The sequence below is a fragment of the Anolis carolinensis genome, chromosome 6, assembly GCF_035594765.1.
Source record: "Anolis carolinensis isolate JA03-04 chromosome 6, rAnoCar3.1.pri, whole genome shotgun sequence".
NCBI lineage: Eukaryota > Metazoa > Chordata > Lepidosauria > Squamata > Dactyloidae > Anolis > Anolis carolinensis.
Window position 1 is genome coordinate 58,779,624 of NC_085846.1, and position 16,515 is coordinate 58,796,138.

The following is a 16,515-nucleotide window of genomic DNA, read 5'->3' on the forward strand; positions in this document are numbered from 1 at the left end:
AGACCAGGATTCAAATCCTCACTGGGTTACAGGATGAACCTGAGCACGTCACATGCTCAGAGGAAGACAAAGCTGTAATTTAAGCATTTGGGTTTTTAGAAACAAAATTGCATCAAAAGTACAACATAAATTTCCCTTAGAGGCCATTGTATTTCCCATCTAGGGATGAATGTACTTTATGTCTAAAAACTTCAGATGTGTCTCATTTTAATTGCTGGGTGTTGATGGCTAATTGCCAGTTCTTCACATGGCATTGTCAAAATGAAAATTATGTTCACATGCAGTTTTTGAAATATAGATAAGCCTTGATTTTAAAAGTATTGGAGTTAGTGTGTGGTTCTATTTATAAGCAGACCTCGAGACTACTATTCTCACTCTCTGTTCACATAAGCAGCTGGCAATAAAAATAATATGAAGCTGCATTTTAATCACTGATCAGCAAAATGTCCATACTGCCACTAGATTCCATACTCTAGGGATTTGAAAAGCTTAACACTAAGCTTTGCTTTTTAAAAGATAGAAGTTTTTCTTCACCCATTTCTGTGTTTCAGGACATCCTGCAAAATGTTATAGCTGTGCGTGTCTCAATATGGGTGGGGATGAGATAAAATATTTTCTTTTTACTCTCTCCATACAGAAGCTCTCACATGGCTTTCTATTCTGTCAACCAATTTCCACACTAAATCAGCAGTCCATCTGGGCTTTCAAATCTGCCAATGCCTTAATAATATTGTCCCTTAATAAAACAAAAAGGTATGTTTCTGCCAAGTTCTGTATTGGTTTAAGTTCATCCAGTCTACATTACCAATTGACTCAACTATGATCTTTACTTACAGTTAATCTACTATGACTAAATGGCCAAACAATATGTAACTCTGGAAAACTGACTAGATCTCCTTGCTTCTTTTTTAATTCCTACACCACTTTTCTTTATTTCAGAGACCTGCACCCAGACTTTGCAAGCTTATATGTATAAACATTCAATCTGCCTGTCAACATAAGATAGGCCAATGATTTTGTAGGGCCTTTCTCTGTAGGCTATAACATCTGGTTTCCCATGGCAGGACCCGTGCAAGTGTTACCACGCATAACCATGCTTACCTTCCAAAATCAAAAAGGATCTGGTATTTGGGGGGAATTTATGTCTCTTGAAAGCTACCCAAGACTTGATTTTTTTTAAAAAACAGATTCAACTATGAGTTCCTGTCATAATCTCTCTCATAATCAACAAGGGTCCATTCGACAGCTGCCTTATGTTAATCCTTTCCAAACAGAGACTAATATCATTTTGCTAAACATAATATCCATGCTGCATGTTTAAGAAATAATAATAAAAGACTGAAACTATAAAGTACCATCCAATGGATCAAAAGTTATAAAATAAATATAAAAACTATTTTCCCAAAGCTTTAATAAAAGCACTTTATTAATAATGTTCTTTTCTCTCTTTTGACAACTCAGATCAACTACTAGAAAAATCCTTCCAAGGACAGGCCAACAAGTTCTAGTTGTCATTTGCCACCCACTCGTGATAACAACACCATATTGTGTAATAAAATGGTTTCATTAAATTGGCTAAACCAAAAGAAAGCCAGAAACATTAATTTGTACTTATGAAGTGTCTGCTGTGTTAAATTAAATAGGTGTCAAACATTTAACAGGGTCAAAGTCACACCAAGACTGTCTACATAAGATGAAACTCTAGAATTGCAAATACACTGATACATGGTGTAATACTTTCCATTAATTGTTAAATCATAGTACACTTTTACCAGAGGTGCTATCCACTGTAGTCATACTGTGAAAGACCATAGCCATTAATGGATCATGTCTAGAAGTACTGCTTGTGGACTATAATTTCCAGGTCATGTAACTGATATTGGAGCTTATTACAAAATTTAATTAACAGCTCGAAGAGAGCTATTAAATTAGAAGCATATGCCCCAGCTACAATTTCAAAACTATCTATCACCCATGCAAAAATTAGAATAATTTTACCTGGTACCTAATTATTCTCTTCTTTCTGCTTTAAGACAATCCTGTATCAACACAAAGTCTATTTCATATAGAAAAGCATATATAGTACAGCAATGTACATAACTTATACTGTAGCTTCCAAAAATTGTAGTTGTGGAAACAGTCACCTGAAACCACCGAATAAACAATTTATTTGGAAAAGTCAGGAAACTAAGCCATGCGGTCCTACATTATTAATTTACAAAAACATCTATGGCAAACAACAACAGGATGAAAAGCTTAAAACTGAAGTATGAAAAACATCCAGCAAACCAAAAAGAGAAAACAATTCCATATAAAAGCTTAATTTTAAGGAGAGTTAAATTGGTATGGGACTGGAAGCCCACTCCCACCCTCTTAGTCTAGGCAACTCTTCAATGCTTGCCATGTTTAGCCTCTCTGCTCTATATCTACTTCCCTTGGAGTAAGCATTACTGAACTCATTACAGCTAATTTTTGATCAGGCATTAATAGCCCTAAGCTGTTAATGTGAGACGGAAGAATTTTGATAATTGTGGAGGAGGGTGATGTAGTTATATTTCATGGCCAGGATTTGAACATTAAGAAAAGAAAGTATATTTTTTTCACTTATTTTCAGACATCCATGGAGCTCTTGGGACTGCATGTATAATATTGCATACAAACTCTTAGATAAGATGTTGTAAACCCCATCCAATGAGGGTTGTAGAAGGGGAGTGTAATTTAAGTCAGTGTAATCTTTTTAATGTAAAATAAATTTCTTTTTAAAAAAATCAGTTCCTTTTCTACTATACTGAGAGAGTTTAATACTGAAAGTATTCTTTTAAAAACCCTAAGTGTATATAGACATTCAACTATTGATGTGTGCGGGAACTGGCAGAAGTTCTGTTAAACTAGCGTCACTTAAGGAAACTTTAAATCCTGCCATCTTTCGTCTATAAAATTCCTCAATAAATATTAAGTTCTCCCTTTTTTAATATGAGAGTTTTGCTATTTTTATATGGTGATGCTTTAACAGTTGTGATGATGTCATCTACAAGGAGTAACAGATGGTTTGGGATAAAGAGCAAAGTGTTTTTCTCCATATGGATGATGAAGACTGAACATGTAATAGTTTCAAGAATAACTCCACCCACCATTTTAGTCTGATGTTCTCTATTTTTGCTGAAGTTCCTCTTTTCTGATTGACCATTTTTCTCTTTTCTAATAAAAAACGGGTTTTTTATATCTTTCTAGTTCCCATGGTTTTCTGTCACCTATGCTAGACCTCACCACATAGAAGATTGTTGCTACAAAAAATAATCCTCTTTCTTTTAATAGTACTATAAAAAAGAAGAGCTCAATTATCCTGAGATATCACACTAAATAGATGTTGCCATTACTAAACTGTGGGACTCTTACACATTACAGAGCAGAGATCAAGTTGTAAGTCAATCAATGTCATGTATTTATCTCACTCCACTTTAAAGGATCAGCACAGTTAATTAACCCAAGGGTTAGGTGCACCCATGAATCACATGGAACACAAAATTTCAGTCTGTAAAGGAACATCCCTGATAAATAGAACAATATATTATGTGTATACATGTTTAAGTTAACATGCATATAAGAGTATTTCTAGGATTGATGAGCTGGAGGTCAAAGGTGAGTTTGAGTATTTATTAAGTTAGAGAGGATCCAAACTGATCAATGATTGATTAATGACTGAGGAAATGGGCATAATTCCATGAAGTTTCAATGGTGGAGACTGGCTAGCCAAAAGAGGAACTGGCAATGCTGGGCTCTCAGGGATGCACAAAAAGCTGCAAGAGAGAGAAGTTCAAGTGTTGTAAACCTGAAAACAGTGAGCAGAAGAAGAGCCTCAAAATAATGGAACTGAACCAGTAAAAGGGCTTTATGTTGTCCTGTGTATTGTTCCCCTACCCAAATCACCAGACATGACTGAATATGGGGAGCCCTTCTTTGAAGCTGATTGGGAAGGGGAAATAATAATAATAATAATAATAATAATAATAATAATAATAATAATAATAATAATAATTTCCCCTTCCCTTATTTCCCTTATTATTATTATTCATTTCTATCCCGCTTTTCTCCCGTGGGTGGGATTCAAAGCAGCGTACAACATATAAAATTCATAGAAATATATCAGGTCACCCCTTAATGAACGGCTCAATTTTAGTTTTTTAATAGGATTTCTCTGATGCAAACTGAACTGCTTTACTAGCAGACTTAACAGTATTTATAGTAAGACAAAACACAATTTCAAAATTACTCTGGAGGAAGCAGGCTACTTTTGTCAATATTATTTTACTTGGTAAAAAAAAAGGAATGTATGTTCATGAACTTGTCCATCCCTGTCATCTCCTGATAATAAGGATAACGATTATAATGAATACCTTCTTGGAGGCATATTTAGGTGTCTTTAACATGTTTCAGCAAAATCTGTCTCCCATGAAGGGCAAGCATGGTGCTTTTACTAATTAATAAAACAGCATCAATATTTCATAACAACAGAATTGACAGCTAAATTCCTTCCATATATCAACTGCCATATTAAAAAAAAAGCTATAAAGATCATAATGTTCTTTACCTTCTGGGATAATTAAGTCTACTCAGCTGAAGCATATTCCCAAATTAGTGATTTGAATCCTTCAGCAAACCCTAAAGTAAGTAGAAACATTTCCCATGAAGTACCTCCCCCCTCCATCTCCCAAAACCCATGCTTTAAACCAGTGGTTCTCAACCTGTGGGTGCCCAAGTCTTTTGTTCTACAACTCCCAGAAATCCCAGCCAGTTTTCCAGCTGTTAGGATTTCTGGGAGTTGAACGCCAAAACATCTGGGGACTCACAGGTTGAGAACCACTGCTTTAAACATTAGTAGGTATGAGTTACAAGAAAATATGAGTAACTGAATATTCCCTACGTAGACATGCACAACCTATGGCCATCCAGATGTTTTGGCCTCCAACTCCCAGAAGCCCTGCCAGCTTAGAGAGGATCCAAACTGATCAATGATTGTCCAGTTCAATGGTTAGGAATTATGGGAGCCAAAGTTCAAAACACCTGGAGGGCCACAAGTTGTTCAGTTCTGCAACTTGTAACATGGAGTGTGAGCCAGTATCAACACGTTAAAATCCATAAGCCTGAATATGCAATCCATAGTAACATGTACTGCACTAACAGTTAATGTTCAAACGTATACATTTACATTTTTAATATGCTGGAGACAGCTGGTGTTCACCTTCCCTATTGTAGGCAAGCACATCTCTGCAGTAGGATCAACACAAGTAGAGTTCTGCTCTGTCCCAGTTCACGCTTTACTGTAATGTTTACCACAGACATACTGCTGCAATGCAATACCAATGTCTGTACTTTTACAGTTGTTCTCTTCCATCATCCCAATGCCAGTAGGATTGGAATGAAAAAACAAAATCATTTTTAAAAAGAAACTTCTTTGTCAGAGGCTTTGTTAACTGAGTTATGCCTGTATATGGATTTTTACCTTGATAATTGCAGATTAACATTTTAGAAGACTCTCAAAGCAGTACAACTATAACTGGTAATTAAGAATACAATTAGAATCAGTCACGGTGCATTCAAGTAAAAACACTGCAAAAATAATGTAAGCTGAAATTATGCCCGTGATACTTACAGTAATTTCCCCACTCTTACTGCAACAGGAATATGAGGAAGCTGAGCAGCCCACTTTAAACACACGTCTTGATAAATATGAAGGATACTGTTATGATTTCCAATCAGTGTGTTTACTACCGTCCCAGACACTATAAGGTAGATTGAGAGACAGGCAGACACATCTATCAATTTTCATCCATGTTTCTTCATACTAGAGCTACTTTGTCACTTTTAGGATATACAGCAATGTAAACACATTAAAAATATATTTAAAAAATACAATTTCAACCTATTATAAATGCAAAAAGTACATCAATTATAGACTGCAATAAACACGAATATTTTATTATGAACAAAATTAGAATCTAGCAGCTAATAGGTAAGAAATGGTATATACCCTGCAACAAAGAGAGATAAGAATAGATAAATTAGATTACCTATTTTTTATTATCAGTCTCAATTTAAAGTTTTTCTATAAGAAGATAGTGCTGGAAATGACAATCTTATTCAAGCCTTCTCTAGTAATGTTTATCTATGATCCTGTTGCTTACTATTTATATGTATGTTCTGGTATGCAGCTTCCTTTACTCTATGGTTCCTGAGAAGTTGTAGGAGGGGCTGCAGACCAGCTGATCTCTCTCTCTCTCTCCTTTTGACTATGTGACCTGTTAGCTGTTTTCCTATAAGAGAGATGCCCTGGCTGGATGGCACAGAGAATTATCTCAAACAAATCTGAAACTGGATTGGGAAGTTTTTGTACCTGTGTACGCTGAATACATGAAAGTTGTGAGTAAACCAAATATGTTATTTTTATCCAAGTCTACTTCATTTTGTCTCTTAAGTGAATGATATAAAACAAATTGTTTTATGGGAGATAATATATTTTTGGCCAACTAAAAAACACTTCCAAAGCTCTGCTGTTTTTATACACTGGCAAATCTCTGTTTTCCTAAGAGATCAGAGATAACAGCTTATTCAGTCTAACAACTGAATGCCTTGCATAATTATATCTGGTTGTATACCACAAGAGAAGATTCTACTCTAAAGGTTTTTTTGGCTCTTCTCTGAAAGGTCATGCTTTTCTATAAATTATGATCTCGAAATGCCATTTTACAAAGATAGCACCTTAACATGCTCCAAATGTTAAAACTGTCATGAGAAGACATGGTGTGCTGGAATAGTCAATTATGCTTAGTAAGGTAGAAGGTAGTAGGAATAGAACAAGATTGCAATACAGGTGGATAAATTCAATCAAGGAGGCAACTGCTTAGAGCCTGCAAGATGATAGGGTGACTTGGAGGTCTCTCATTCATTGGGCTCGCATAAGTCGAATGCGACTTGACAGCATTTAACAATCATAAAATTACGTATATATGCTATATATTCTGTACAAATATCAATATAAAACATTATAGTGACCATCAGTCAACACCAGCTTAATTAAGAAGATCCTACAGTAACCTTTATTTAACAATTCACTATAACACCATAAAAGAACAAGAATTCCATGTAGATGTGGGACCATTCCTCACCTCCTCTGCCAAAATGAAAGAAAAGTCCACTCCTCCAAAGCCATCAAAGGAATGCAATGGGTGAGGATGGTCTGTCCCTCTACCAACAGACCTCTCTGGAGCAGGGTTTTTTAAAGCTACCCGGCTAGGCATTTCTTTGAGAGAAAGGGGCTTTCCCTTTTCCATGCCCAATGTGTAAACAGCATCCATGTTTAAAAAAATGGCAGGCTAATATTTTTGTAGACTTATTAACAAATGTTAAGTGCTATTTTTGGAACATGCATTCCTTGTGAGAATCAAATCCATTATTCAAAGAGCAAAACTCTGAATGTTTATTTACATGGCTAGTGTCTCAACTTGAAATATACAACTGAAAATTACTGTATATACTCGAGTATAAGCCTAGTTTTTCAGCCCTTTTTTTAAGACTGAAAAATCCCCCCTTGGCTTATGGGTATAAGCTGACCCAAATATAAGCCAACCAACCCAACCCAAGTGGGTGAGGGTCCTGGTTGGCTTATATTTGGGTCAGCTTATACTCGAGAATATATGGTACATTTATTATTTTTCTCTATTATTATTGGTATTATTACATTTATTATTTTTCTCTATTATTGTTGATATTGTTACATTTATTTTTCTATATTTTTTTATTATTATTATTATTAATAATAATAATACATTTATTATTTCACTCTGATATTATTATTGCATTTATTATTTTACTCTATTTATTATGACTTGTATTATTTTCCTGTATTTATTATTTTTTTCCTGTATTTATTTTTCTCTATTATTGCTGATATTATTATTAATAATAGAGTAAAATAATAGATGTAATAATAATAATATAATAAGGTCAGAGTGAAATAATAAATGTATTATTAATATTAATAATAATAGAGTAAAATAAATGTAATAGTAATACATTTATTATTTCACTCTCACCTTATTATATTATTATTATTACATGTATTATTTTACTCTATTATTATTAAAAGGATACATAAGCACATTTACATTGAAGAAGATGAGAATAATGATTTGATCAGAGTTGGACAGTCTTATCTTATATTCAAAAACATTTATATTCAAAAACATTTAACTTACTGATGCCTCAATTAATGTAATTTTATTGGTATCTGTTATTTCTGAAATTTACCACCCTCGGTTTATACTGGAGTCAATGTTTTCCCAGTTTTTTTGTGGTAAAATTAGGTGCCTCGGCTTATATTCGGGTCGGCTTATACTCGAGTATATACGGTACTTTCTTGACTCAATTTTAGAAATTGGGAAAAGACAAGACAAATGCTTTGGAGTGTGACTGTGAAATAACACCTTAATCACGGAGACTACTATAAACTACTATATTTTCAGTATTAACAAACCTTTAGTTACTACATTTGGCAGAGGTCTAATTATGTTGCTGAAAACTGGTACAGAACAATCACTTATTCACATAATGAACTAATTGAACACACTAAAGACTTGAACACTCTATGTTTCAATAGGAAGTTAGAGAGAGCATTACAAACAATTTAAAATGTGTAGTACGTTTTGGTTGAAATATTAAAACATGTTAATGCAATTCAAAAGTAAATGAATAAAAAATGGTTTTATTTTACAAACCTGCATATGGAAGAAAGCAACTTGGACTACAGTCAAGCTTTTTTATAAACCGAATTTGGCCATTATCCTTAAGACAAAAGAAGTTTCTCTCCCCAAGCACAAACACACTGGAGATAAGTTGATTGACTGAAATGACACATATATCCAGAGCTTGCTCCCCAATGTTTAAAACCCAATCCACCTTAAAAAAAATAAAGAAAGTAAGTGTGTAGCAGACAGAAATATATTCTGGAAGACAAGAGTAGCTTAACTGAACTAGAATTAAATAGCTTTTCAACATGAGAAAAATATCACAGTCATCCATATCGACATTACTTGTTACTATTAAATGAAGTCAAAAGCGTACAAAATGTTATAATACATTTCTGCTGTTCTATGCCTTCAATTCATTTCTGATTTATGATGATCCCAAAATGAACCTAACATAGGATTTCTTGGCAGAATTTGTTTGGGAGGGGGCTTTCCTTTTCCTAAAATTGAGACAGTGTGACTTTCCTAGGATATACATTATATTTATACTACCCGTATTTTACTGCATGATAGTTGCACTTTTATCCTTTTTTTTAATTAAAGAAGGGTTTACGACCATTATGTAATGAAAAAAAATCTGTCTTTGATACTTTGGTTTATGTTTTTTAAAAAAGCCTTACCTCCAAAAGGATTGGTGGAGGAGGGATGATCCAGCCTCAAACAAACAGCTCTGTTTCTGTTTGTTTGGTTTTTTTTAAACTGCCTGGCCTTGAAGAAAGGAAGATTTCCCCTTCCTTCCTTCTTTCTCTAAAGGCAAGGCAGTTTACAAAAACCTGAAATTGAGCTCTTTTGGAGAAAGGAGAAAGGATGGAAGATCTGAGTTCCAAAGACTTCCTTTTCAGGTTTTTAAAACTGCCTTGCTTTCAGAGCAATTACCCTCATTGAACAAGTTAGCAATGGCCTTATTGGTTTTTAATATCAACTAAGTACAACTATCTTAGTCTAGATACTCGGTCATAAACTGACCAGAATAATAGTAGGGAAATAAACTATAAAAATACGGGGGTTTTATATCTTAACCACAGAATGCCATCAAACTGTGACATTGGTTTCATTTTTCCAATTTCAATCCACCCAAATTTTCCCAAAGTCTTTTAGAGGTGTACCTCCAGGAATGGTGCTGAGGGAAACGTCTTTAATCTCTGCTCTTCTACCAGAAGGAAATGGAAACATTGAAAACCCTCAAACTTTTAATGAGGTAGCAAGTACCTTAACAAAATATGACTCCTCCATTTTGCTCCAACGGCAAAGTCTTTCAAGATAATCTATTTTTTATTATTATGAAAATAGAAAGGAACTGGGTCATGAATCCCAGGTTTATGCCATCACATCTTAGCTTCCTGCCCCCTTTTTCCTTCCTTCCTTCCTTCCTTCCTTCCTTCCTTCCTTCCTTCCTTCCTTCCTTCCTTCCTTCCTTCCTTCCTTCCTTCCGATGCTCTGTCTCCTCCAAATTCAATCAAAGAAAGGCAGTTCTCCATTATGGCACAAATGCCAAATGGAGAGTAATTAAAATAGCAGAAATACAATCAAAAATACAAACTTAAACAGACATCATATTGATACCTATAATATGAAGCTTTTATTATTATTATTACCTTGCTAAAACCAGCAGGATTTGGTGTTTCAAGACAAGATAATTTTAAAATTAAAGGCATTTTTAAAAATATAGCTGCCTCCAACTTTAAAAGTTGAACACTAGGAAAAGAAAGCATCATTGGTGGACTACAAATTTTGAATGTAGACATACATTTATAGAACGCTCCTATACTTGTATATTAAGCAAGTCCTATTAAGATGAATATTAAGCAAGTCCTAGAAAAGCACACACAGGATTGCTGATTAAGGGAGCTGAATTCTTGATATTAAGTCAGAAGCTACTTTGCCATTTACGTATTTAACACAGACTATATGAATAAGAAGATTTACCACAAGCCTTTTTCCAGAGCCAAGTTTTTGTTGTTCAGTTTCTTGTGTCTCCGCATCTTTTGCAAATGCAAGCACTTCATATCTATTGTTAAAAAAACATTTAAATTATTAAATACTGTGGCTGTCTAGTGTTAATGCAGTTTTATTTTTCTTATAAAGCCTTTGTGCTTTGTGTTGTCGAAGGCTTTCATGGCCAGGATCACAGGGTTGTTGTGTGTCTTTCGGGCTGTGTGGCCATGTTCCAGAAGCATTCTCTCCTGACGTTTCGCCCACATCTATGGCAGGCATCCTCAGAGGTTGTGAGGTATGGAGAAAACTAAGCAAAGAGGTAAATATATATCTGTGGAAAGTCTAGGGTGAGAGAGGTCAGTGTGAATGTGTAGTTAATCACTTTAATTAGCATTGAAAAGCTTATCTGCTGTCTTCTTCCTGCCTCTGGGGCATCCTTTGTTTAGAGTCGTTAACTGCCCTAGGTTGATTCATGTCTGGAAATCCTCTGTTTTCAGAGTATTGCTTTTTATTTACTGTTCTGATTCTTGAGTTTTTTAATACTGGTAGCCAGATTTTGTTCATTTTCATGGTTTCTTCCTTTCTGTTGAAGTTGTCCACATGCTTGTGGATTTCAATGGCTTCTCTGTGTAGTCTGACATGATAGTTGTTAGAATGGTCCAGCATTTTTGTGTTCTCAAATAGTATTCTGTGTCCAGGCTGGTTCATCAAATGCTCTGCTATGGCTGATTTCTCCATACCTCACAACCTCTGAGGATGCCTGCCATAGATGTGGGCGAAACGTCAGGAGAGAATGCTTCTGGAACATGGCCACACAGCCCGAAAGACACACAACAACCCTTTGTGCTTTGTCACTAAAATTCAGTGGAAACGCACTGAATGAACTATAATAAGTGAAAAAGGGTAACAAATGTACTTCAGTCAGTATCATATAAGTAAAAGTTTATTTAAGTACCCTGGGGTTCATTTATGAATATGAATGTGGTATTTAAATTTAAAGATAATATTTAAATATAAATTTAGTATTTATCAAATATGAGTAGAAAATTTAGGATGAAACCCATTGGTTAGCCCCAATTACAACAGAGCCAACACAAGTAGCTGTATATCAACTAATCACACAAAACAACTTGCAACTAATAATAATAATAACAACAACAACAACAACAACAACAATAACTTTATTCTTATATTCTACCCCATCTCCTCGAAGGGACTCAGGGTGGCTTACATGGGGACCAAGCCCAATAAGGCAACAATAAAATATAACAACATAAGATACATTCAATTACAATGAATTAATACATAAATACATATAAAAATCATAAAAGCATAAACTCAACAACAACCGATAACCAATAATCAATAGCTGGGCACAATGGGCATGTTCAAAAATTGGAGGCACTCCAATAAATTATACATGTGCAATATACTGCAAGGTCACAATAAGATGGGCCAGTAATAAAGTGCAGTGGCTGGGTATAGGTAGAGGTAAAAGGACTCCATCAAACTGTGCCGAATTAGTTAAAAACACATTGAAATAACCAGGTTTTCAGGTCTTCCCGGAATGTGACCAAGGTAGGGGTTCCCGGACAACCTAAAGGAGGCAAGGGTTCGTCCCTTGCTAAAGAAGCCTAGCTTGGATCCCATGACCCTTGCCAACTATTGTCCTGTCTCCAACCTCCCATTCTTGGGTAAGATGATAGAGCGGGCTGCACTGGGACAATTGCAACAATTTCTGGATGATACAGCCGGCCTGGACCCTTTCCAGTCAGGCTTCCGCCCTGGCCATGGGACGGAGGCAGTCCTGGTTGCCATTACAGATTAACTTTGTTGCCAGTCTGATAGCAGCGGATCAGCGCTACTGGTACTTCTCGACCTTACCGCAGCGTTTGACACCGTTGACTACGATCTAATGATTCACCATCTCGCCATGTCCGGAGTTCGCGGTCAGGCCCTCAATTGGTTCAACTCATTTCTGCGAAACCGGAGCCAATGTGTGGAGTATATGGATCAAGTCTCTGACAGATCCCCCCTCCTATGTGGGGTACCCCAAGGTGCAATTCTCTCCCCTCTTCTCTTCAACATCTACGTTAGACCCCTTGCTAGTTTGGCTTGGAGTTTCGGCCTAGACTGCTATCAATATGCGGACGACACCCAACTCCTTCTGCGCTTGGAGCCTGGAGCAACGTCAATACCAAACAATTTCACCTTATGTCTGGAGGCTCTATGTGCTAGTAGACTGAAGGTGAACCTGGCGAAGACTGAGATTCTCTGGCATGGCCGCTCGACTGGTCTGACCCACTTGCTACCCACCTTCAATGGTGGCTGCCCTATCTCCTTCACCTACCGTTAAGAGCCTGGGTGTTGTTTTAGATTCGCAGCTGACAATGGAAGCTCAAGTCGCTGCTGCCAGCAAACAGGCCTTTTTCCACCTACGACATGCGAGGCAACTGGCACCCTATTTATCTGATGAGGCTCTGCCAACAATCATCCATGCCACGGTCACATCTAGGCTGGACTATTGCAACGCCCTGTATGTTGGCCTTCCGATGTCCACGACTCGAAAGCTGCGTATTGTTCAGAATGCGGCAGCCAGGCTACTCACAAGAACATCCATGAAATGCCATATAACGCCAGTGCTGCAGCATCTGCATTGGCTTCCAACTGATTACCGTGGTCTATATAAGATGCTAGTTCTGACCTTTAAAACTCTTTATGGCCAGGGCCCATCGTACCTTAGGGACCGTCTCTCCTTCTCCCATCATCGGAGGTCGCAACGACCATCCCAACGAGACCTACTTTATGTACCGGGTCCTAAAGAAGTGCACTTGGAAAGGACCAGACGCAGAGCTTTTTCTATTTCTGCCCCTGCCTTATGGAATGCCTTGCCGCCCTACATGAGAGCCATGCGTGAGTTAGGGCCTTTTACCCTAGCACTAAGACCTGGCTCTTTACTAGAGCTTTTAATCTATGTTAATTTTATCAATATTTGTATGTATGTATTTTTATCCTTTACAATTTTATCTTGTAAATCGCCTAGAGCATCGTGAATGGAGGGCGATTAATAAGTAATTAAATGATGATGATGATGATAATTACTGTAATTTCAACAAGGGGGAGACTGCTGCTTTTGTAGAATGAGAATATTTTAATCTTTTGTAGGATTGCAGATGTTAAGTAAAGGTAAAGGTTTCCCCTGACGTTAAGTCCAGTTGTGTCCGACTTCAGGGGTTGGTGCTCATCTCCATTTCTAAGCCAAAGAGCTGGCGTTGTCCGTAGACACCTCCAAGGTCATGTGGCCGGCATGACTGCATGGAACGCCGTTACCTTCCCGCCGGAGCGGTACCTATTGATCTATTCACATCTGCATGTTTTCAAACTGCTACGTTGGCAGAAGCTGGAGCTTACAGCGGGCGCTCACTCTGCTCCCCGGATTTGAACCTGGGACCTTTCAGTCTGCAAGTTCAGTAGCTCAGCGCTTTAACACACTGAGCCACTGGAGGCTAATGTTGAACCTCACTAAATGGCCAAAGAAGAACATCTTGAGCCTTCTGTTTCCCTTGTGATTTGTTGAGGGTTTTGAGATGATAATGAAGAAGATGGGAGGGCTATTATTTGTAATGATTTTTTTATCATGTCAGAACCGACTAGAGAACATATTGCAAGTAGCTTTTGGTGTGAGAGAAATGACCATCTACAGTGACGTTGCCCAGGGGATGCCCGGATGTATTAGCTGGGAGGCTTCTCTCATGTCCCTGCAAGCTAGAGCTGACAGGAGGGAGCTCACCCCATCTCGCGGATTCAAACCAACAACCTTCAGGTCAGCAACCGAACTTTCAGGTCAGCACTTCAGCCGGCAAAAAGGGTTTAACCCATTGCGCCACAACAGCTCATTTGTAATAATCAAATGCTTCTTTTAAAGTGACCAACTACGGTTTAGACTCTGGAATTCTATCAGGACCAAATTATTTTCACTTCAAAGTTCTGTACATAAATAAGGGATAAAGAGCAGCAGATATTTAATATCAATACTTACTTATAGCTCTCAACCTGTCGACAGGAAGAAATAGTAATAAAGGAATCAGTTCGAGAACTATATGTCAGTGGACCAGGCAGAAGAAAACCAGGTAAAAAACGTCCAAATGAGTAGCTTTCTTGTTCAAACAGCATAAGCATGCCATCCACAGACTGGATACAGATCAAATCACGACCTTAACAAAGAAGCAATATAGTTAGCATTAGGCATTATATTTTGCAAAAACACTAATCTGGATTGTTCCTGATATTTTGTACATATGTATGTTCATAACCACTTCATGTAGAACTGCTGATAACAGCGAAAAAAGAGAACTGAAGCTCAATTTTCAAATATTTAGAGATAAGTTTCCTAAAACATAAAAGATTTTTAAAAACTGAATTTTGGTAAGTTGAAAGGAGAGATAAAAGAAAAACTACTTGGATATAAAAGATATGGTTGCTTACCTGTAACCGTGTTTCTCCGAGTGGTCATCTGTGAAATTCACACCTGTGGTATTTCCTGCATCCACGCAGCTGTTTAGGATTGTTCTAAAAAGCTTGTTCAATTAGGGACTCCAGCCCCACCCATCCTCAGCAATGATATAGTCAGGCAGTGGGGCTTGAGCCCTCAGTTCCATACCGCAAAGCAGCAGTCGCGAATGAAGGCATGACAGAATGTGGGGAGGATGGGTGGGTTGTGCGAATTTCACAGATGACCACTCGGAGAAACATGGTTATAGGTAAGCAACCATATCTTCTCCTTTGTGATCTCTGTGAAATCCACACCTGTAGTAGACTAGCGAGCTGTCTCATGGATGGTGGGTGTCATGCCAGTGCAGAAAAAAGACTTGCTCTCCCAAAAGCCATATGCTTCTTGGGAGGCCAAATCCAGTTGGTAATGGGAGATGAAAGAGTGCAGTATCAACCAAATGGCCACCCAATAAATACATCCAGTGGCACTCTGTGCAAGAATGCCATAGATGTAGCCACTGTTCAAATGGAGTGTGCATGGATCTGAACAGGTAAGTCCAGTCCTGCCAATAGATATGCCAGATGGGTAGTGGAGACAATCCATGATGCCAATCTCTGAGGTAATACAGGAAGGCCCATGGTGTCTTTTTGATATTGGAAAAAAAAGTCTTGATTTCCGCAATAGAGCGGTGCTGTGTGCATAAAAAGTAAGGGCCCTGCATACATCAAGGAGATGTAGAGGATGCTCAAGAGGCGTAGCAGGGTCTGGAAATAAAGTGGGCAGAACAATGTGAAATTGTGATGCTACCTTCCGTAGAAATGACATGTCAGTATGGAATACCACTTTATCCTTATGAATCTAAGGTAAGGGTCATTGACCCGAAGGGCCATGAGCTCACTCATATGACAGGCAGAGGTGATGGCTACCAAAAAAAAAAAAACAGTCTTCAAGAAGATATGGGATATGCCAGAATTAGCCATTGGTTCAAATGGTGGCTTTGAAAGAGCTGAAAAAACAACTTCCAGTTTCCAGGAAGGAGGCACAGGGCATACCTGCGGCCAAAAATTCCAGAGTCCCTGTAAGAACCTCTTGTCAAGAGGATCAGAAAAGGGATAGGGAAGAGTGTTCTGAGGGAAGCTATAGCTGCAAGGTAAACTTTTATAGATAATGACATGCAGAATCAAATTGTGAAAACAAAAAGTGAAGTAACACAGGAGTGTGTGCAGACAGAGGTTCAACCCCCTGCTGTTGTGTAAAGATGCAAGATCAACGCCTATTGTAAAGATA

At 37.4% G+C, this 16,515-nt stretch overlaps 1 protein-coding gene across 3 annotated transcripts in view; it reads right to left on the minus strand.

Moving 5' to 3' along the window:
- bbs9 (Bardet-Biedl syndrome 9) overlaps nucleotides 1-16,515 on the minus strand; it is a 284,565-nt gene that overhangs the window by 232,668 nt on the left and 35,382 nt on the right. For all 3 annotated transcript variants that reach the window (XM_008112835.3, XM_062984296.1, XM_008112837.3), the window contains exons 6-9: nucleotides 14,776-14,950; nucleotides 10,728-10,809; nucleotides 8,772-8,952; nucleotides 5,651-5,780 (exon numbers count right to left, since the gene is read on the minus strand). In XM_008112835.3, coding sequence (XP_008111042.1) covers nucleotides 5,651-5,780; nucleotides 8,772-8,952; nucleotides 10,728-10,809; nucleotides 14,776-14,950 — 568 coding nt within the window. The remainder of the gene's footprint in view (nucleotides 1-5,650; nucleotides 5,781-8,771; nucleotides 8,953-10,727; nucleotides 10,810-14,775; nucleotides 14,951-16,515) is intronic.